The 23,220-nt window shown below is 55.0% G+C and overlaps 1 protein-coding gene across 1 annotated transcript in view; it reads right to left on the bottom strand.

Moving 5' to 3' along the window:
• Nucleotides 1-451: 451 nt before the first annotated feature.
• Nucleotides 452-23,220, bottom strand: part of MYLK (myosin light chain kinase) — a 206,873-nt gene continuing 184,104 nt past the window's right edge. The window contains 5 exon segments of the mRNA XM_056127583.1: nucleotides 452-2,523; nucleotides 6,040-6,171; nucleotides 7,442-7,574; nucleotides 13,989-14,112; nucleotides 16,958-17,110. Coding sequence (XP_055983558.1) covers nucleotides 2,261-2,523; nucleotides 6,040-6,171; nucleotides 7,442-7,574; nucleotides 13,989-14,112; nucleotides 16,958-17,110 — 805 coding nt within the window. The 3' untranslated portion in view covers nucleotides 452-2,260.

Genomic DNA, 23,220 nt, shown 5'->3' with positions numbered 1-23,220 from the left:
GCTCTAGTGCTGCTACAGTATCCCTTCAGAACATCACAGCAGTTGGTCTCAGTGATTTGGGGCGGGGGTGGGGAGACCGGGTCATACTCTGCAGTGCTCAAGGCATGAACCGACATGTGCTCAGGAGTGACCCTTGGTAGTTCTTGAGGGATCATATGTGGTGCTGAGGAGAAAACTGGGCTGGTTGCATGCCAGGTAAACGTCCGGACTGTCTCTCCAACTCTAACTGGTTTTTCCACCCCCTTTGTGTTTGGCTTTTGTTTTTGTTTGGGGAACTACTCCAAGCTCTCTCTTAGTGACTGTGGTGCCAGGGACAGACTCGGTCTTCTGCATGCCGAGCATACACCCACCCCTTTGAGCCATTTCTCTGACCCAGAGCAATTGTTTTTTAGTCTCCAAGATCTGGCTGGGTCCTCTGCAAGGAAAGAAAGAGAAGGTTGAACAAACAGTATGCACTGTGGTATCCTTTATTTAAAAACTGTGAGCTAACTACAATGGTACTGTTCTCATTCACCATTCGGATGGCTTAATAAACTGGAGAACATGAACACTATTTCAGGAAGGCATCGAAAACCTGTAAACAACACACATCACACATGCACCACACGCACAACATACTCTCGAAGATTATAGTCTAAACACAATGAAAGGTGATGAAGGAAAGTTATGAATGCTCTAAATCAAATTAAAAACCCTTTATTATAATAAATTGTGGCAATACTGTGGCTATTATGAAAAATAGTATAACTGTTTAAAAAGCAAAAAAGGGAAAAGTACTGGCATCTGGCCGCGAGCAGCGAGAGGCTGATAGGAATAGAACGGAGGAACCGCGGGACTACGCACCGCCCCGTCCCTACTGTTGATACTGTGTGGGACGCACGAAGTCATTTAAAATTGGTTCTTGAGGAACTGTTTAAGAATCCCTTGCAATGTTAAGTTGCTGCACTTCACAAACAGTGGAAAAGAAAAAAAATATTTGGAAAGCTACACACACATACACACACGAAGGAAATGTATCAGGCATATCTGTTTATGGTCGCTGCTTATGACCTTCAAAATGTTTTAAAAAGAAAAATTTAAGTGCCAATGTAGTGAAAGAAAGTTAAAAAAAAATCCCTAAAGATGCAAGTCTGAGTGCATTTATCAGGTCTAAAGATCTATTTCAAGTTGGAGGCGAGGCATAACTGACGCACGTTCTGAAAGAAAAGTAGGATGGAACCGCTAAGGGGGTCTCTGGAGAGTGTTTGGAACGAAGGGGAAGTGTTCAACCCAGGTTCTCCAGACGGAAACGCCAAAGAACTCGGAGTTCCACAGCTCCTCATCAGCTGAAATCTGTTTCAGAGTGGCCGAGAAATAAGTCTCATTGCCCAGCAAACTGTTTTTTCATACATTCAGACACAGAAATCTGTCCCACACGTGCCGAACTGCTCATCCCAAACAGCAGAAGTCAGAATCCTGGCCTCAGAAGACAAGCACATTAGCAAGGATTTATCCGCCCCTTCCCGCCCCTTCCCCAGATCCTTAGGAAAATGTCAAGAAGCTGCTCAGTGTCTGTAAAGGGGGCAGGGACATGTTTAGCTTTTTGGAGGAAAGAAGGTTCTACTCTACTTCAGGAAGCTGGAGTCGCCATGAGTGGGAATCTGGCGTCAGACTGTAGGAAGTAGGACGTCCTTGGTCTGAAACACAGGGGAAGTGTAGACCCAGAAAAAAAACAGACCAGGAGAATGGGGGAGGGTAAGGAAAAGTCCGAGTGTCTCCTGCAGTTTGGAGCCAAGACACGTGCTGGCCGCTGAAATGGCTTATCTGCTTTGCGAATTCAATGCTGCGATACCCATGCTGAAGACGCATGCTCCCGACTGGGGCTGGAAAGGGGGCGTGGGGAGAACCCCCGCCCCATCCCCAGGGCTGAGCTGTGCAAAGGGCCTGATTATTCATATATGTTGTCAGTTGGGGGAATTTATGACTTTTCCCAGAAAATAGCTCTTTTGGTTACTTCCTCTCTAAAGGCAACTCTGAAATTGTCAGTCAGGTCACTGTCACCCCAGCTGAAATCATGACATGGCGCTACGATCGGATGTATAGGAAGGTGCCAGCTAATTCAAATTAATGCCCACGAGCGTGCTGTCAGGTATCAACTGCCCCTGCTGGAGAACCGACCCCCACATGGCCTAGATCTGATCACACTAGGTGCTTTACTATCTGGAACTTGGGAGAAATGTCTTTGTCGTCTGACTTTGAAACTGCTTTTCCCGGCTCGGCTTCACTCCTCCTCCTCCTCCTCCTCCTCCTCCTCCTCCCCTTCCCCTTCGCCCTCCTCCATGGTTTCCACGATGAGCTCTGCGGTGCAGGTGGCCTCCCCCAGGCTGTTGACCGCTTTGCAGGTGTACTTGGCGTCGTCATCCCCGCAGACCTCGCTGATGGTTAAGGAGCAGTTCCCCTCCTCGTCGTAGTCGATCTGGAAGTGGCGCGACTCGCGGATGGACTGCTCGTCCTTGAACCACACGACCTCGGGGTCTGGGTACCCTGCGGCAAGAAGAGAGAGTGAAGGCGGGCCACAGCTAGGCCATGTTTCTCACCTGTCCAGGCTGCCCGCATCGACTCACAGGGAGGAGAGACAAAGGTGCTTGCTCTTTTGAAGTTCCATACCAAATGTATTCTAAATACCGATATGTAAACCCTCAAGAAGGTATTTTTCACCCCTGCCCCACTCAGGTCTGACTTACACCAGCTCCCACCTCCAAGCCCAAACAAACACTGCTGGGAACACCCGCCCACCCCAATCCCACCTCTATGCCTGCAGCAGAATAAGAACATTTCTGAAATAATTACTTTAAACAATTTGAATAAAAAATAGATATTTTACGTATTTTTTTCTGGTATAAAAATAGTGGCTGGAGCAATAGCACAGTGGGTAGGGCATCTGCCTTGCACGCAGCCACCATGGCCGATCCGAGTTCGATTCCTCCGCCCCTCTCGGAGAGCCCGACAAGCTACCGAGAGTATCTCGCCCGCACGGCAGAGCCTGGCAAGCTCCCCGTGATGTATTCGATATGCCAGACACAGTAACGATTGTCACAATGGAGACATTACTGGGCCCGCTCGAGCAAATCGATGAACAACAGGAGGACAGTGACAGTGACAGTATAAAAATAGGCCAATGTGATCAGAGAGATCAGCTAAGACGGACCCCTAAGCAACAAGTCGGAAGCATCCTCTGAGCACCACGAGAGGTGGCTCAGCCCCCAACTCAGCCCTCCACTGCCTCCCCCAAATGGGGCACAGGGGATTTTCAGAGTGAAGAGCACCCTGTGGGTGAATGAGTCAAAAGGGGAGGGACGTGCATCTGTGGGATATGCAATATGAGACTAATACCCACGGATATAAACAAGTGCTGGGGGGGCTGGTCCCCGATGAAGCTTGCCACAAGCGGAAGGGCTGGGGGAGGGCCGTTTTGACGGGAGAGATCAACAAGACGATGGTAATTGGAAACGATCGCTCTGGGAAAGAATTGAGTGGTAAAGGGATATACCTGAAAATCTCCCATTGTCTACGTTGCAAACCACAATTCCCAGAGTAAAGAGAGACTGATAGAGAAAAAAGAAAAGGTGCCTGTCACAGAGGCTGGCTGGGGCCGGGGTGAGGCAGAGGGGGTCCAGGAGGGAAACTGGGGACAGTGGTGATGGGAAATGGACACTGGTGAAGGGATGGGAATCAGAACATTGTATGACTGAAACCCAATCCTGAACAACTTTGTAACTGTGCATCTCCTGGTGATTCAGTTAAGTAAATAAATAAAAGAGCAGGAAACCTGGGGGTTGTGGGGATGAGATCTTCCGAAACTGGATTTTGCTGATGATTGTACAACTCTGTACATTTACTAACAATAATCGAATGATACAATTTTTTGGTTTGTTTTGTTTGAGGTCCACCCCTGGCAAAGCTCAGAAATTCCTTCTGGCTCTGCACTCTGGGATGACTCCTGGTGGTGCTCAAGGACCTTACGGAATGCCAGGGATCAAACCCAGATTGGCTGAGTACAAGGCAAAAGTCCTACCCATTGTAATATTGAGTGATACTATTGACTGGGTTTGATAACACTTAAATGATAACTCAGTCCAGAGAAGAGCTACCTAAAACAGGTTCCAGAAACTCAATTTTTGTTTCTGAATGATACTTGGCAGTTCTCAGGGCTCACTCCTGGCTCCAGGCTCAGGGATGATTCCTGGAAGCCTTGGGGGATCAGATGGAGTGCCAGGATTGACCCAGCGGTCAGCTGCATGCAAGGCAAGCACCCTACCTGCACTGGCCTGAAGAAGGTGAAACTTTTTTGTTAGAAGCTGGAACTTATGCTGAGAAAAAGAACGCTTATGTATGTCTTAGCTGGATCCAAAGTCCAGCTAAAGGGTGATGGATAGCTCTAAGTTGACAGAAATGAACCAGATCAATCAGCCTCATTCATCCATTAGTTATGCTTCTACTAAATTCTACCTAAAAATACATGAATGGATACATAAAATTCATGATGGCATATACTTTAAAAATATAAAACAATTCCAATTGATTTGTAATTTAATTATTTTTAAAGATAAAACACAGGCTACTTTTTAAAGTTAAAACATAATTGCAGCCTTGACGAAAATATGTTTTATTTTAAACATGGGGTTGGGATGTTCAAGAAGAATTTTATTCCTATCAGACAGTATCCACGTGCTTTCATTTCAGCTCAGTACTCTTGTTAGATAAATACCAAGGAATTGGTCCCAAAGAGAAAAGTAAGTATTAGGTGAATCAGTTACAGTAATCACAGTAATTTATTATGGGTGTGGGAGACACCTGCATCTCTGCTCAGGGTCACTCCTGGCTCTGTTCTCAGGGCACACACCTGGCTCTGTGCTCAGGGCTGACTCCTGGGTCTGTGCTCAGAGATCACTCCTGACTTTGTGGTCAGGGATCACTCCTGGCTCTGTGCTCAGTGGTCACACCTAGCTCTGTGCTCAGGGCTCACTCCTGGCTCTGTGCTCAGGGAACACTCTGGATAGGGCTGGGGTAAGCCCTGGGAGGCTGCCGCAAGGCAGTGTCCTACTTGCTGTACTATCTCTGTGACCCTGCTGCAGTGATATTTAACAGACTGTACCAAGAATGGGCTGGCGCCACAGCTCAACCTGCTTTGCCTGCAGGAGGTCCAGGTGTGATCCCTGGCGTTGCACCATCCCCTGCCAGGAGCATCCCCCCAAGTACTGAGCCAGGAGTGGCCTGGAGCACTGGCAGGAGTGGTCTCAACCTTAGGACAAGAAGAAGAGTCAGAGACACAGGCCCGGTGAGAGGCCCTGCCCGGGCGCTGCTGCAGGGGGCTGCATTCCCACGCTGACCCACGCGGCACACCCACTTTGTGGTGCTCAGCGACAGGAGAGAGTGTTTGTGGAGGGAAGTGTTCACAGGCGTTCTGGGGAAGGCTTGTGAACTCTGCACTCCTCAAGGGTCACAGGGGCCAGCGACCGGTATCTCGGGGCCTTGTGCGGGGAACAGGGGCTCACACTGGCGGCTGGGACCCGTGTCCCCGGCCCCTCGTCTTCCTAGAGCCGTGCCATTGGTGGACATGCTCTCGTGACTGTTTCTCGGGGTGGGCTACAGCCTCAGGTGACCCTGAGCTCCAGCGCCCCTTCTCCTGGCCACCGCTCTGGTCCTCCTGCTCCCTGGGAGGGAGGCCCCACGGCCAGTGCCTCTGTCCTTGAACTTACCCTTCTCCCAGGGGCTTTGAAGAACCCACCCAACTCAGGGCTGAGGTGCCGACCCTGCCCAGGCCCCCAGCCTGCTTGCCCTTGGGCCGTTCCTCTGATAGAGCAACCCTCCTGCTTGCACCCTCACTTCAGGAGGCACGTCCCCAAGCCCAGGAGATGGTGGAGAAGCAGGGGCCACGTCTCTGGGGGCTCCTGATTGCCCAGAAAGAGCAGCATGCCCTGGGCCCACCGGGTCTGCGCTACCCCCCGAGCCCCCAGCCAGCCACGCCTTCTGTGGTCTGAAGGAAGGGCTTCAACTGACCTTCAATCTTGCAGTCGAATCTAGCAGCACTTCCCTCCACCACCTCTAGATCCCGGATGGTCTTGGAGAAGTAGGGTTTGGCATGGGGCCTCTCCTCGGCGACAGCCTCCAGGAAGGCTTGGGAGACATCTTCTAGAAGGCAGGGAGAGGGGTCTCGTTCTGTTTCCGTTCCTGGTTCTCTCCGTGTCCCTCATTGGGGGTGGGGGGTGGGGGTGCTGACTCGGTAACTGAAGTGGCTTTGGGATGGGGCATCTGCGTGCCTTTCTCCTGGGGACGAGGCCTCTGCTAGGCAGCTCACCCAGGGCGCTGAGCTGGGCCCAAGCAGGAAAGTGGTCTGGCCTTTCCTCTTCCCTTTTGCTGACTCGGTGCAAGAGGAAATAATTTTCTAAAAGGGTTTTTGGCTGCCTTTCATGCTGTCTCAGGACTCCATGGCGAGTCTCTAAGAAGGATGGCAGGGCAGAAGCGACCTGATCCCTGTGGCCCCTGCCTCTCCCTGCCTGCAGCGAGTCTTCCTGTGTACCCTGCCCTGTCCCACAGTGCATGGTTGTGAACCCGCACCCGGGATCTGCACAGGAGGCCTGCAGGGACTCCATCTCCTCTCCACTCCCCGCCAGGCTCCTTCAGGGTCCCCGGGGACCAGGCCCAGGCGCTGCACAGAGCAGCCCAGCCAGCGACCTTGCCGAGGTCACTGCCTTTTCCACGAGGGACCGAGACCCAGCTGTTACGGTCCCAAACACAAAGGAGCGGGAGGAGGACGTGGTCCGGGCTGCTGGCGGCATCCCAGGGAGAGGAGGTGCTGGCCCGGCTTTAGTGTCAGCTGGGAGAGGCCGGGACATGTCCCTGTGGCAAGGGGGCAAGGGTCTCTGCAGGCTCATGTCTGGGCGGGCCTCTCTCAGCCAACCGAACGCTCAAGTCACCTGGGTCTGGATCTAGATAAATGCCAGCAGACTCTGGGCTTGAAGAATTCATGCTTGTTTAGGGGGAAAAAAAAAAAAACAACAAACAACCAAACACACAAATCCCAGGCAAGAGATGATAGGACATTTAAAAAAAGGATTTTGCTTTGTGCCTGGTTTAAACAAATTTGTCTAGTATCTAAAATATCAAAGTTTTAAAGAAGAAAACCTTTCCTAAGGTTTTGTTAATTTTCACATGAAACAGGGAAGAAGTCATGACATGTATTAGATAATAACGTTCCTCTAGAAACAGCAGAATCTTCAGGTTAAAAGATCGAAGCATAATGGACCCAGGCTTAGGACTTATGGTTGGTCCAGGCAACGCAAAAAAGCCATTCTGAATTTTATCCCGGAGGCTGCATTATCGACAGATGATGGAACCCCAGCCAAGCCAAAGGACCCTCCTCCCCTGCCCGACTTTTCCTTTCCCCTCCCAGCTCCGTTACCTTCCGACTCTAGCTTTTCTGTGTTGAGCGGGCTGGTCGGAGACGACCCTGTCGAGGATTTCCTGCCGCTGAGCCCTGAGATCATGGCCATAGAGGAAAGTCTTCCGATGGCTCTCACAGCATTGCCTGTTTTCTGGGAGAGAGACACGGTGGGACTCAGGCGAGAGCTGTTCCCGGAGAGAGGGAGCGGGCTCCGAGCGCGGGGTCTGCCTGAGGAGCGAGCACGCCTGGCTCTGCTCTCACTGTCAGCGGGTCAGAGGATGTTCGGAGAATGGAATGGGGCCCTGGAAGCGATGTGTGCATTGATGTGACTAAACAAGGTCAACACGAGACAAAAACCCTTTTCATACTGTGCTTCAACGCCCATAAAAGGGATAGTTTATATAAAGCAACCGCAGGCTGAGACAGCTCCAAGACTTACTGCTGAGGGCCCAGCAGGGCTGGTTCTCATAAAACAATGCCTGTGATAGGATTTTAATTGGTTGGGGACCTTACTACAGCTCCCACAGGCCTCGAGGGAAAAAAAATAAAGTATTCTCTTGCAGGGCAAGTCACTTAACCCCTGGTCTACTTCAGTCCTTCGCTGTATAAGGAAGGGTTGGGCAGGGTAATCTCATGTAAATCTGGGATATTTCAGATACTTAAAGAGATTTCCAGAAACATGTTGGCTGGCCTCGGCACAAGCCTGTGAGCAGATGAAGTTCCACTGGGCCATTCCCCCATGGTGAACACTCAACAAGGAAATTCCAGCTCTGACTCAATGCACCAAGCACCAACTTTTCAGGTAGGAGGACTGGGTTCGAGCCTGGAAATGCATGGTGCCACAGCTCTGCTGGGGGTGGCCCTAGCATCGCCAGGTGTGGCCCAAACGTCCTCCCTCCCAAAACGGGGAAGCAGAGACATGCACTTTCAGAATGCAGCATCACAGAACTTCCGCTGGCAATGGAAGATTTTCTTTCATTATGAAGGGTCAATCAAGTATAGGATTTAGGTCAAGAAATTCACAATCAAGTTTATTTCTATGCTTCTCACCTTTAGATGAGTTTCTCAGCCCTAATGCTACGGTCACTGGGATGCCCAAGGAGTGGAAGACCTAACTCTCTCCACCTCTGCACCCAGAGCTTCATTTCAGGTCTCCAGGTGCTGTGCGTCCAGGGAACAGATGTCCCCCTGCCCCGTCTGGCTCTGCCCAAAGATGGAATCTATCTGTGCAGGAGCCAGGGCCTGCTCACTGGGAGTCAGACCAAGTTGGAGACACCTCTTAACCCTGAAGTGACATCAAGCATCGGAGAATTGAGCCAAGTCTCACAAATATACACTCTCCGGGAAGCCAGAATGCTCCGGTAGAAAGATGATGATGATGATGATGATGATGATGATGATGATGACGACGACGATTATGATGACAATGGTATTTTGGGTTTTTTTTTTCAGGGCCCTACACAGCAGTGCTAAGGGTTACTCCTGTCTCTGTGCCTAGGACACTCCTTGTAGGACCATATGGGATGCTGGGGATCAAACCCAGGTCAGCTGCATGCAAGGCAAACGTCCTACCCATTGTATGATTGCTCTAGCCCCAAAGCTTATTTGTAAAGAACTTCAGGGATTGGGCCGGATAGACAGAATAGGCGTCAGACAGCTTGGTCTGCGTGTGGTGGACCCGGTTTGATTCCTCGCACTGTGCAGTCTCGAGAGCACTGCCCAGGGTGACCTCCCGCTTCCTGTCTCTTCCAGCAAAGAGACGAGAGTAGCTCCCGAGCATCACTGGGCATGACCCAAACCCTCTCTCCCCCCGTCCCCCAAAGAATTACGGGGTATTAAGAACCATACAGAAAAATGTGTGTAGTATGTGATACAGTGTGTGGGGTAGTGTGTGATTTGTCTGGTTCGGTATGTGTTGTGTGTGTGGTATATGTCTGTATGGTATGTGTGGTGTGTGTGTGTGTGTATGTGTGTGTGTGTGTCATAATGTATGAAGTGTATGCATTGTGGTGTGTATAATATGTGTAGCTTAAGGTGCTGTATAAATGGAGTATATGTGTTGTGTATGGGGTGTGTGTGTGGTATAGTGTGTGCGTGTGTGCCGTATGTCTAGGGTAGATGATATAGTAAGTGTGGTGTGTGTGCTGTAGTGTGTCCTCTCAGGGGACACTGCTGCCCCCTGCTATAGCATCCCTCGCCCTCCCCGATCTGCCATCCTGTCTCTGCCCCTGCCCCTCTCACATATGTCCCTGTGTGTTGCTCTTTTCAGTACCACGGGGAAGCTGGGTCACTGTGAGCACAGCCTGGTGGGGTAGGTGGGGTAGGGGACCAAGGTGCTGTCCAGGCATGGGCGCCAGGCACGTGAGGGCTGAGAGTGGCACTGTCACCGGCCCTCCCGGAGAGGCAGTCACTGCGACACTGGTAACCTGTTGTTGTGTTTGCCGGGGTGTGGAGAGAAGCAGCCCTTCCCCTGGGAGCAGCTGCCCTCGGCTACGTGGTCCCAGGCACGCAGCTTCCTCCCCAGCAGCTCTCAGCTGCTCTCCCTGTTCTCTCCAACGCGGGGTCCGTCCCCAGCGGGGGCGTTCTCTAAGCCCGGCCACTGACGCCTTGGACGGGGAGATCCAGCCCTGCCCAAGCCAGCTTGCGTGGTGAGGAGTGCGCGTGGGCTCCCTGAGCCCAGAGGCCGGGGCGGCAGCAGGCCACACTCCACTGCGCGGCTGGAAAATGACAGCTGACCTCCTTAGGCAACAAAATGATCAAGGGGAAATTACTGGAATGAGGTGAGGAAAGGCAGCGTGCTCCCCAATAGACAAGCACCCTTCCATCAGAGGGAGCGATACAGCGCTTCGTTTCTAAAACAAGAAGTTCCCATAAGTAAAATCTGAAAAACCAAACCAGGGCGGGGAGGCTGGAGCCATAGCACGGCGGGTCGGGCATTTGCTTTGCATGGGGCTGGCCCAGGTTCGATCCCCAGCCTCTCATACGGTCCTCCGAGCACCACCGGGAGTAATGCTTGAGTGCAGAGCCAGGAGTCAGCCCTGAGCATCACTGGTGTAAGCCAAAAAGTCAAAAACAAATAACTAAAATAAAAAAATAAAACCAGAACCGGGTTGAGAGCTGAAAGACGTCAGGGTGTGTGGAGCATGGAGGAGGCCCCAGCACAAAACCTGCCCGGAGGGTCCCCTGAGCGCCCTGAAGCCCAGAACAAGATGAAACAAAACAAAATACAAGACAAAAAGAAAGACAATCTAAACCAGAACTCAATCTTTGCAAACTGAGTTCTCAAAATCAAAAATTGGATCTGGGGGTTGGGTAGCTTGCTCAAAGAGCTGGAGCACACACTTGGCTGGGGTTCAATTTTGGGCACCCCAGGGTGCCTGAGAAGCTTTGGGGAGCGGCTCCCAAGTACCAGGGAAGAAGTGGCTCTTGAGGATATTGGTATTACCCCCCCCCCCACCTTATTTTTCAAGTGAGAGGAAAGTTATTTGTAAGAACTAAGAGAGAAATAAACTTGTATGTCCTTCAGGTTTCATGCTGAAAATTTCTCGCTGCTTTACTGACCAAGACCTTTGGAACGGCCTGGAATGTGGGGGCAGAAGGTCCTCATTCCGGGCGTTCCGTCCTGGTGCGGAAGAAGCCTGCATCTTGTGTGAGGGCAGCCAGCAGGGCTGATCCCTGTGTTGTGAAGTTTGTTTTGCCAAGGACGGAGGGGTTCCCAGAATGAGGGCCTCCCAGGGAGAAAGCTGAGACAGTCAGCTGACCAGGCCAAGTTGGTGACTACAGAGCCAGCCTGTGTCTCTGACCCCACACACAGACCTCGGGCACCTTCCCTGAGACGCACCTGTCCTCCCGAGGTGAGGCGGGGTCCTGCCAGCACCCGGGGCCAGAGCCTCTTCCCGCCGGCCCCTCTGTTGGACCCAGGGTGCTTCCCGGAAACCGGGCGGGCTGCTGTGGATCTCCAAGACCTGGTGCTTAGCCTCCACCTTGCGTGCAGCTCCTTGACTCAGCTCCACAGACCCTCACTCCCCCTCACCACCATGCCTTTAACTCTGATAGCCACAAACAGGCCCAGTGGGTAGGCTCGCAGGCGGGGGTCCGCTGTCCAGCACTGCATGTGGCCTCCCAAGCCCCATCAGGAGTGCAAGATGGGGGGATGCCCCACACCCCCAATCCACCTATATTAAAATACGCAATCAAACACCCTTTATCCTCCCAGGATGGGAGGTGCATGCTGAAAATAGAATATAGACCAAACATGATGGCCACTCAATGCCTCTTTTGCAAACCACAGCACCAAAAGGAGAGAGAGAACAAAAGGGAATGCCCTGCCACAGAGGCAGGATGGGATGGAAGGATGGGGGGTGGGAGGGATGCTGGGACCTGTGGTGGTGGAGGATGGGCGCTGGTGGAGGGATGGTACTCAATCATTGTATAACTGAAACCCAAGCACAAAAATTTGTAAGTCTACAACTGTACCTCATGTTTTTTCACAAATAAAAATGGAAAAAAACCCCATTCTTTTAAAATAAATAAATAAATAAATTTGAGTGGAAAAAAAATACGCAATCAAAGTTCCTCTGTGAATCCTGCTCTCTTCTTCCCCACCATCCAATCCCATTTCCAGAAAACCCTGGGCCACAAACACTGTAAACAACAAGAAAAAGATTTAAGTGATTAACATTCAGCACAAACTGTGGTTTTTTGCCCCAGCTGCCTGGAAAATCCCACTTCCTTCCTCTCCAATTTCCTTCTCCCTCCTCTGCCCGCCCTTGGCCCGGGCTCTCCGCAGATGTGGTTCAGTCCACACGCGTCTGCTCCCAACATGCACTGTCTCAGCGCGAGCTTCAGGGCAGGGGCTTCCGCTCTGTGGCCCCCATTTTGGTTTTTATTTTTATGGTTTTTTTTTTTGCCACTCCAGGCGATGCTCGGGGCTTACTCCTGGCTCTGCACTCAGGAATCACTCCTCACAGTGCTCGGGGGACCATACAGGATGCTGGGGGTTGAACCCTGGGTCGGCGGCATGCGAGGCAAGCACCCTCCCCTCTGTGCTATCGCTCTGGCTCCCTGGTTTTATTCTTGAAAGCGTATCTGCCACGCTAAGGACAACGCACCCTGACGCCAGTCTTCAGACATCACCTGGCAGTGAGAAGGCTGAGAGCAACACCCCCACCTCGCCTCGCGTGGAGCAGGGCAGGGCAGGGCAGGGTGGGGAGAGCAGGAAGCAGCCCAGTGCCAGGCCTTCTGTGCTTCTACCCAGTCACCTCTGCTCCCTCTCTCCACCTCGGGCGGCAGTGGGAAGCTCTGTGTGGCAATGTCCACGTCCCCAGTCATCCCAGAAGGGGGATTTCCCTTGACTCAGCCACGCAGGCAGGCTAATGGCCCCGAGGTCCCGACTGCCCGGTGACACCCCTCCCCACCCCCGCCCTGTGCTGGCCCCCTCCCTCTAAGCTCCTCTCCCTCTTCTCTGCCGTTGAGCCCACGTTCCCTGACCAACGCCACCCACCGCAGGGCCAGCCCTGCTCTCCTGCCCTCTCACACAGAAGGGTAGAGGAGGCTATCGCCGGAGTTTTAAGTCGTGGTCTTGGGCTGTGTCCTTTTATGTATATCTGCTTCGGTTCCCCATTGCCCTAGACATTTCTCGAGTGCAGAGACGGGGCCCCTCCAGAGCCCGGAACGCTTGAGACCAGTCATGAGAACGAAGGGGTAAAGTGGATCACCCCACCGACCTGCCGGCAAGCAGGGGCCGTTCTGCATGGTCATTACATCTGTGTGTGGAGGCCAGCACTTGCCTTGCATGCAGCTGACCTGGTTCAACCCTCAGCACCACAGATGGTCCCAGGAGCACCACCAGGAATTATTCCTGAGCACTGCTGGGGGGTGGCCCCAAACAAAACTCCAACCGACAAAACCCCGTGTGCTTTGAAGTCGGCCCTAGGGGGAGCCCCGGCGTTCTTGTTCACTGACTGGGTGTTCCTGGGTGCCCTCCCAGACATTTCCCTGGCTAAGTCCGTCTGAGAAGGGGGAACAATAACAGGACCACCTCCTGGAAGGAAAAGGGGGCATGCATAGGAGTGCTTGGCACGCTCCCGCACCCAGCCAGCCCTCCACATGCAGAATGTGGGCTGGGTAGTGCAGTGGGTAGAATGTCCCCTGCAGACGGTGCCACCCCTAGACAGACCTCATGAGTTCTCAAAGCGACGCTGCGGCCTTGGTGTCCTCTCCCCATCCCCGGCTCCCCTTTACAGCTGAGAAGAACAGACAGAGCGAGAGGGGCCACCTGGCCCAGGACCCGGGGGAGGCAGGGACAGACGGGCTCTCTGGGGTGGGGAGAAGGTCTCTCTCTCTCCAGCCCCGTGCTCTCCTCGTCCCCTCAAGGCGACCGAGGCCAGTCCCTTCCTGTATAGGACAGCCCTCCCCTGAGTCCTAAGGGCACGGCTCGGGGCCTTCACCCCAGGAAGAAGGAACGGGCAGCCTTGGCCCCGGACGGTTTTGGAAGCCAAGGCAACCATGCAGGCATGAGACCAGGGCAAGACAAAGGGCGGGGAGCCAGCCGACGCCCGAGTACCTGCCACTTCCTGCGCGCCATGTACTTCTTCATCCGGTCCTTGGAGAGCTTCTTGGCCTCCATGTTCTTGGTGTCTTTCATCAGCCACGGGTGTTGCAGGCACTGGGTGCAGTTCAGGCGGTTTCTGGGGAGGCACGGGCGAGGGGCTTCCTGAGCAGGTGCCGACTGGGACAGGCCAGGGAGAAGGGGAAGCCACCAGGCGGCTCGAGCACTGGCTCGCACAGATTAGGGTGAAGGGGTCACCACCCGGAAAGGGGCGAGCGCCCCCCGCTGTCTGCGCCCGGGCCCTGCTCCGGAATGGCTGGCACCCTGGGGGGCTCACCTTGGCTTCTAAACGAAATCCTCCTGTCCCTGCCTTCTAAGAAGGGGGCCCCCGGGCCCAGCTCCCGTCTCACGGCCTGGTTCTCCTGCAAGGACTCAGAAGTCCAGCCTCATGCGGTGGGAGTGACGGCAAACCCCAAAACACCTCGACATGCATGTCATCTCACCGATAGCACTTGGGATCAGCAAAGACCCAGAGTTCCCACCTTAACAGGTACGACGGGTCAGCAGAGCCTGGGAAGCAAACATCTAGGGGAGAATGATCGCGGGAAGGGAGTCACAGGCAAGGGAGTGCAGAGGCCTTATTCTCTTTCTGTCTTCATGATCACTCTGGAGAAGAACTGAGCGCTGAGAGTCGGTAAAGGGACACACGTGATAACCTCTCAGGAACTGGGCTATAAGCCATAAGGTCAAGAGGGGAGAGAGAGAGACAGAGAGAGACAGACAGAAGACGAGAGACAGAGAGACAGAGGGACAGAGAGAAGTGTCTCTATAGGCAGCAGGCTAGGGGCTCGGGGAGGGAGACTGGGCACATTGCTGGTGGCAAATGTGCACTGCTGAAGGGTGGCGAGACTTTGTATGACTGAAACTCAGTCACGAACAGCTTTGGATCTGTGGATCTCAGAGTGATTTAAAAAAAAACTAGGAAATTAAAAAAAATTTCTTTCTGTTTTCAAGCTTTCTACCATTTTGCTAATTAACAAGTTCAAAAAAATCTCCATGCCGAGATCTGGAGACTCAGGCTGAAGCGACGCTGGGGGTCCTGGGCCATAAAACGGAGCCCGTTCTCTGAGCTTAGTGGCAACACAAGCCGTTTCCTTTCGTTTGTTTTGGGGCCACAACCGGTGATGCTCCGCGGTCACTCCTGACTCTCACTGAGGAATCACTCTTGGCAGTGCTCGAGGGATCATTTGGGATGCCGGGGATCAAACCCCGCTCGGCCACATAGAAGGCAAGCATCCTTCTCACCCTATCTAGCACTCTGACCCCAACCCAAGCCATTTCTAGGTTGATTTCTGGCCAGAGGAGAAGCCAGGGTGTGGACATAATTCCTCACTTACCACCTTCTCAGGAAGGAAGCCAGGCTGACAACCACGCATCCTTGCAGCTGAGTTTTTAGGGAGGGGGGCGCGTTTTCCTGAGGCACCTTGGGACACGGGGGCTTTGCTCACTCTAAGGGAATAATCTGGAAGCCATTCAACATGCAGATCCTCCTTGGGTCGTGCCCCTGCTGACCCCAGACAAATACCGACCTCCCCATCAAGACAGGCAAAGACTTGAAGCGGGGCTGCAGAGATAGTGCCAGGGCCAAGGTGCCACCGAGACCCTACATATGACCCCTGCCTGGCGTTACTCCTGAGCACTGAGCGAGGGAGAGTCTAAGAGGAAGGCGGGATGCAGTCCCAGACCCTCAACACAAACTGGCCGAACAGGACCAAGAGTTAGGTAAGACACCGAGAGCCACACTGCCCCCCGGCCCCCCCTTGGCAGCTCTGCCGCCCAGGGACACAGGACTCCCCTGGGGGGGACACAGGGTGCCCCACAGTCCCAGGGAGCAGGTGGGCGGCAGATTCTGGGTGCCAAGTCAGAGGGTGAGACGCACAGCTGCTGCTCACTCTCCCCTCCACCGGCCCCATTTCAACACCAGCTTCCGCAGGCAAGCCTGCCATCTGCATCTCTACCTGCTGGGCATTGCCAAACAGGCTTCGGGGAGGGGCCCGGGCCCTGGCCCTGCTGTCTGGCCCCATCGGGACGCTTGTGTGCAGAGTGAGGTAGGACCTGGCAGCTGGCCCGGCAGACAGGGCCCTTGTCTTCCCACGTGGCTGGTTCTGCATGGAACCAGGGGAGCCAGCTAAGGCCCCTGCCTCGTCCCCTGCTCCGCCCTGGGTGGGTCTCCTGCACCACCCAAGTCCCCTCCTGCCTCTCTGGAGCACTCACTCACAAGCCCTCTGGGGGTCTCACCGGGGCCCTCCACGCCTGCACACACAGGCCTCCCGCTGCCAGTAACTGTTCTGCGGATCCACCCACTGACCACTTGGGTAGCCCCCAAGGACGGCGGGGGGAGGAAAGGGAAGGTGTGATGGGGGACCTCACGCTGTGTCCCGCAGGGTGCAGAGATGGAGCAGGGATGTGGTCAGGGAGCCCTGTCTCTGTTCTGTGGGAGGAGGTGCGGGCCCCTCTGGGCAGCGAGCCAGGGCTGAGCCAACGGAGCACTTGCCTGGTGTGTGAGGCCCCTGTCGGGTGCCCAGCACTGCAGGGACCCCAAAGCCCCACTGGGGAGTCATCCCCAACCCCAAAACAAAACCAAAGAACTAATTCCACGAAACCAGAGTATACTGGGGATAGGATCAGGGCCTCACGTGACCTTCCCCGGAAGCCCCGGGAGAGGACCCAGCCAGGCAAGGCTTCAAAGCCCCCAGGACCATGGGGTGTGGCCTCGCACTCACTGCTGCTCCCAACCCCGGCCTGAGACTGCTTTTTAGGTGGGTCCTTGGTACCTCCATGGGGAGTGGTGTCCTGGCCCAGAAGACCACCCTGCACCCACCCCAGAAAGCCCACCCTGCCCTCCTCCTCAGAGACCCCCCCAGCTGCCTCCCAACCCCCAGTGCAGTGCTCGGGCACCAAGAGGCGAGACCCCAGCTCATTACTTCATGTCTTTCTTGAGCAAACTGCTGATGAAGTCCTTGGCGTCGTCCGAGATTTCGTCAAACGCCTCGTCGTCGAAGTCCCAGGTGGCTGAAGTCACATTGGCTAAGGTTTCATTGTCGTTGTCCCCCATGAATGGGGAGAGGCCGCTGACCCTGCGGAGGCAAGGGCGGGAGAGCAGGGCTGAGTGCGGGTGGGGACAGGGCCTGGGAGGCCAGCGGGGGCAGCGAGTGCCCCGCCCCTCCCTGCACCCCCTCTTCCCACACACGAGGAGGTGGGGGGGCAGAGACGGGCTTCTCCCCAGCTCTCTGCACTCTGGGTCCACACGCCCTGTGAGATGCAGGGGAAGGAATTCGTGTGAGCCGAGGACTCCCATGCAGTATAGGGGCCGTTCCTGCCATTCAGCCCCAGGGCCCGGCCAGGACCCTCGCCCGCAGACCCTTCTCCAATGGCCCAGCAGAGCCCCTTTGTCCCTCCCCATCAGGGTCACTCACGGCTGCCCCGGCTGTCCCAGTCCTTCTGTTTCTCATCTCCGTGCTCTCTCAGTAAGCACAGGAGGGCCCACCCCGCGGTGGTCAGAGAGAAAGGGTGTTCGGACGGAGGGTGGAGAATCAGGGGCATGGGTGCCGTGTGCCTGGGGGGCCATGGGGATGAGACGCACAGCCTGCTCGCTTGTGGACATTCCTCAAAGTTTTCTGTTTGGGTTTGCTCTCATGTAAAGTGGGAGAGAGTCCCCGCTTCAGTCCTGACTTCCTGTCTTCCTCCTTCTCCTCAGCAGACCGACTTCTTCTCAGCGCCCAGCCCCTCCCGGCTCTGTGGTCAGGGGCAGGCAGTGCTGGGGAATGAATGCAGGTCACCGCGGGCACCCTACCTGCTGTACTGTCACCTCGGCCCCAGGAAAGGACCTTAACACCACAGTGTAAAATGCATCCCCTGGCTTAACAGATGGGGAAACCGAGGCACAGAGTGGGATTAAAGAGTTGACCCAGTTTTCACTGCCAGCAAGACTGACTGTCCCAGTGGGCTGCACCTTGGCCAGTGGTGGCGAGCATTTCCGTGAGCGTGAGGCCGGCCCCGACGATGTAGCTGGCCTGGGCTGGAGTTACCATGTTAGTCACTCCCTGCCCTGCATCTGGATCTCAGGGATGACTCATTTTCCAGAGTCATCCTTAGGCCAGAACAGTCCTTGCGAGGCAAGCAGCCTCTCTGCTGTGCTCTCTCACCTGAATACTGTGGGGGGAGGCCTGAGGGGGGTCACACCAAGTAGTGCGTGGGGGCTTCTCCTGACTCTGGACTCAGGGGCCACTCCTGTGGTGCCCGAGTGACCGTGCAGTGCCGAGGACCAAACCAGGGCCAGTCACATCAAGGCAAATGCCTTAACCCCTGTACTGTCTCTCCAGCCTCAGTTTCCCCATTTATGCACCAAAGACTAGAATTCAGGTGCGCCTCTGCAGCCCTTCCTCCTGACCCTGCTGTCCCATGCGACCCATACCAGGGCCACCTGACTCTTCTCTGTTAGCTCACCGCGTCCTCTGCCTGACACTCTCCATGGGAAACCCGGGCGGGAGCCATGGCGTGGCAGGGGTTAAGGCGCTGGCCCTGAATGAAAGAGGGGACCGTCCTGCGGAATGCGGAATGCGGGCCCTTCTGTAAACCTCCTTTCCTAATTAGGAGCTGTTGCCTCTGCGCCGCTCTTCCTTCCTGGCGCCCGTCCACCTGGAATGGCGAGGACTCCCTGGCCCGCGCCCGCGGCTCCACATCCCCTCCTGCAGAGGGTGTCTCTGAAGGAAACCATGCCCCGTCTGTGGAGCATGAGGACAGAGGGTCCAGCCGGAAGAAATGCTGTTTCTTGGGGCTCTTTCATTGCCTTTCATGACTTAAAATGGGGGGACTGTGGTGGAAGGAGAGAGCTCAATGGATCGAACACGTTTTTGCATGCAGGAGACGTCGGTTTGACTCCTGGCAGCTCATGATTCCCTGAGCACTGCTGGGAGCAACTCCTGAGCACTGAGCCTGAAGGAGAATAGAGCGGCCTTAACCCCTGTCCTGCCTCTCTGAGAGCGGCCAGGTGTGGTCCAGAGACAAAACCAAATAATTGGGGGGTAGAGATATATTTTGAGCAGTAAAGCAAAAGGAACCTGTGTCTTTTTATTCACTTAATTATTATTTTGGTTTCTGAGTCACACCCAGAGTGCTCAAGGGTCACTCCTGGCTCTGCACTCAGGAATCACTCTTGGGGGTGGTTGGGGGACCAGATGGGGTGCCGGGGATTGAACCTGGGTCTGCTGCATGCAGGGCAAAAGTTCTACCCACTGCTGGTCTGTCATGTGCCATTTTATAAAATGAAATCAACCCAATCAACATCACAGGAATTTTATTATTTTGCGACGGGGCACCCAGCAGTATCTGAGGGCTGCTACCAGCTCTGAGTCTGGGGGCTCTGGGGATGGGAATCAGACAGTGCTAGAGAAACCCAGGCCTTCGACTGGCAAAGGGCTTGGCACGTGCTCAGCCTGCCGCGCGGGGCAAACAGGTTTGCTCTTCGGCCGAACAAACAGAATGACTCTAGCAAGGAAACCGTGAGTACTCAGTCTCAGCCGTGTCCTGTCCAGTTCTGCACTGCGGTGATTAGACTACAGCATTCCAGTCCGTGACTACATGTACGCTGAGGGGGACTAGTTATTGGCCCCTCTGTCTGTCAAAACAGGACATGCATTTTTTTCTCTCTTCCTCTCCTTTGCTTTTTTGGACCACTCTGGGAGTGACTCCTGGAGGTACTGGGGGGCCATACGCAGTACGGGGGAATCAAACCAAGGTTGACTGCTTACATTCTGCTCTCTCTCTCTCTCTCTCTCCCTCTCTCTCTGTCATTCCAGTCGCCAAGCACTTTACCACGGAGCCATGCGCCCATCTAGCCCTTCATCCATTTATTTTTATTCAGGTGACAAAGGTTTCTGCTGTGAATGTCCCTTCCCAGGAAGAGTTGGAAAAGACTCTTATTTCCTTGCTGCTAGCTCCCCGATGACTGCCTCCGAACCCCCAGTCCCTTTTTCTATTCTGCAGTTATTTCTCTGCAATTAAAGACGAGCCCCCAGTTCTCACTGCCTCCTGGTCCCACATCCGTGAACACAGGGAGCCTGTCCTGTTTCCTCTTGTGACTGGCTTTTCCTGTCCGCTTGGTGGAGGCCAACTCCTGGATCTACTTTCTTCCAGGCATCACGTCACCAGTGCGCTTACTGGTTTTCACGAAATTGTAATCAGTAGGTTCTTGATGATCTAACCTTTTTCTTTACTTGATGTTTTTTTTATAAGTGGAGCCTTCACTCTGGGGCAGGTCTCTGGGCCACACCTGCAGCACCCAGGAGATCCTCCAGGCTCTGTGCTCCTGAGGGTTGGACCTAGGCTTCCCGCACACAGAGCCTGCACCCACCTGTCTCTTGGCCTTTCACAGTGAGGTCTTTATTTCTTTATTTCTATTTTCGTTTTCTGGACACATCTGGCAGTACTCAGGGATCATTCCTGGCAGGCCCGGGAAAACATCGGGGGTGCTGGGGATCAAACCCAGATCAGCCATGTGCAAGGCAAGTGCCCTCCCCACTGCACTATCTCTCTGGCCCCTCATGTTTACTTTAAGTAGCCAACAAAGGTTGTGGTTACAGAGTTTTCTAATTTCTCAATTCCTATTTTTCAAAAAAGGAGGTGGGGGAGGCCTGCTTGTTTTGGTCTTTGGACCACACCTGCTGGTTCCCCGGGCCACTCTGAACTTGCTGCCCAGGGTTCCTGTTGGTGAAGATAAGGGGACCAACTAGTGCCAGGGGCCCCCAGAGGTCCCAAAGCCCCACTAACGCTTCTCAGGCACTGGTGGTTCAAGGCAAAGGCCCGAGGAGAATATCCTCCTCAGGAAACCAAATCCTGGGGTCAGTCATATGCAAAGTAAGTGCCTAATCCCTAGATTTCTTCTCTAACCCTGATCAGTAACTGTTCATTTGTGGCGGTGCTCAGGGCTTACTCCTTACTCTGTGCTCAGGGATCCCTCGGTGCAGCTCAGGAAACCATCTGCAAGGCAGGCCATGTGTGTGCAGGGCAATCCTTACCCGCTCAAGGCTTTGCATGGGAGAGGCCTGGGCTCGGGCCCCGGCACCAGGAAGTCCCCCTAGCACCAAGTCACGGGAAGCCTGAGCACTGCCTCACGGGCCCACCCCAAAACAACATCCCCACCCCAAACACACGAGCCACAACACTTACAACACCCAGACTGGAATCTATTCCAAAGCCCGCCAGCATGGTGAGAAGGGTCTGCCGACTGGGTGCCAGGGGCCCGTGACAACGGCAGAGACCAGGAGGTGGGGCGTGAGACCCCTGAAGTTCCCTAACACTTGAGCCAACAATTAGCCAGCAGGAGAGAAGCCCAGTGCCTGGACGTGCCCACACGGGGAGCATTGTACCCTGCGGCCGAGAAACGTCTCAGAGCCGGGCCGAGGAGACCAGGCGCTGGGCTCCATTCCAGGGCCAGGCCAGGGAGGCAGTGCGGGGCGGGGCACATGCTCAGTGCCTGGCACCAGCGTGGGAGGAGCTCCCACCACCCAAGGGCCAAGAACAGGCAAAGGTCCCCAGTTCGGGGCTGATGCCAGGAGCTAGAACAAAGGTCACTGGGGCAGCCCCGGGCTCTGCCTCTGCACCCAGTGGGACGTTACCTGGGGGTGGTGAAAGGCAGTGGACCTGGCCGACTGGTCCTTGGCTCTATCCTCGGCCCAGGGGATGCACCCAGTGCCTGTGGGACTGGGTCTGTCCTTTATAATAAGAGTTCCAGGTCTCGGGTCACTCCTTAGTAGGGGTGAGTCAAACAGCAGGTCACTTCCGATCCAGCAGGAAGTACCTCAGCCTCGGTCACCTCAATGCCTGGCAAAGATGGAACCCGCTGTCCGGGGAGCCCCTGCAACCCCCTGCTGGGACGGTCATGGGGGCCGGCGGGGTCGGGAGAGACACGGCTATAGGCGGTGCCGGCCCCACGCCCAGGGAGATGGGAACGGCATTCGGAGGCGACCAGGGGGCGGTGGTGACGGGGTGTGAGCAGCGTGAGCCACGGAAGCCTGTGTCTCAAGGGATCAGGGTCTCGCCAGGGTGGAGTGAGAGGACCAGGCAGCTGGGCCCCCGTCCACTGGTCTGACTGGCCAAGGGGCGGGAGGCACACCCAGGAGCGCGTCTTTCCCAGGGCAGGGCCGGAAAGGGGTGGGCAGGAGGCGACGCTCTCCTACTCGGAGCTGGGGTGGAGGCGGGAGGTTGGTCGGGTGGCCCTGGGCGGGAGCAGAACCTGCAGTGCAGGTTCACTGGGGGCGGCTGTCCTGACAGGCCAGGGAGGGCAAAGGCCCAGCCCGTGGGGAGCCTGTTGTGCAAAGGATCGCACCCTCTGGGGCCCTGAGCGCAGCTGGAAAGCCAGAAGCACCTGCCCGGGCAGGGAGACAGCCCCACATGCAGGCCCCAAGTGCCGCCAGGACGGAGCCCAAGCACGGAGCCCTGGCTATGGCCGGGGCCCTCCCACGCCAGACACAATACTGAAAGCAGCTGCTTCGTGAGGGAGGTTTGAGTTCAAGCACCATCCTGCAGCTCTGCGGCCCGGTCCTGCAGGGCCACTACGGCAGGGCTCCACAGCAGGCAGCAGCAGCAGAAGGGAAGGGGGGACTCACCCACATCAAAGACATGAGCGTGACCACAAAGGCCCGCGCACCTCGCTGGCCCCGCTGGGAGCGAGGCCACTTCTCACACAGGCTACCCACCCTGTGGCTCACAGCATGCGGGGAGAGGCCTGGGTTTCAGTGAAATTGCTTCATGTTTAATAGCACTGCAGCACTGTCCTCCTGTTCACTGATTTGCCCGAGAGGGCACCAGTAATGTCTCACAACAAACTGTGAGACCTGTTACTGTTTTGGGCATATCAAATACGTCATGGGTAGTTTGGCAGGCTTTGCGGTGTGGGCGGGATACTCTTGGTAGCTTGTCAGGCTCTCTGAGAAGGGCAAGGAATCGAACCCGGGTCACGGCATGCAAGGCAAACGCCCTACCCACTGTGCTATCGCTCCAGCCCTCATATTTAATGACCACAAAAGAAATTTTTTTAAGTGAACGCAGGCAGCCTTGGGGAGATCATCCCTGGGATCTGCAGTCTCAGGGGTTACTATTAAGTTAATGTCAGAGATTCACTCAGGGAGACTCACCAAGAACAAGCACCTCTGAGCACCCGGTATCAAGTGTGGCCCTGGGCCTATCT

Source organism: Sorex fumeus, unplaced genomic scaffold, assembly GCF_029834395.1.
Source record: "Sorex fumeus unplaced genomic scaffold, SorFum_2.1 ptg000063l, whole genome shotgun sequence".
NCBI classification, from domain to species: Eukaryota; Metazoa; Chordata; class Mammalia; order Eulipotyphla; family Soricidae; genus Sorex; species Sorex fumeus.
This window is presented reverse-complemented; position numbering and strand designations above follow the sequence as displayed.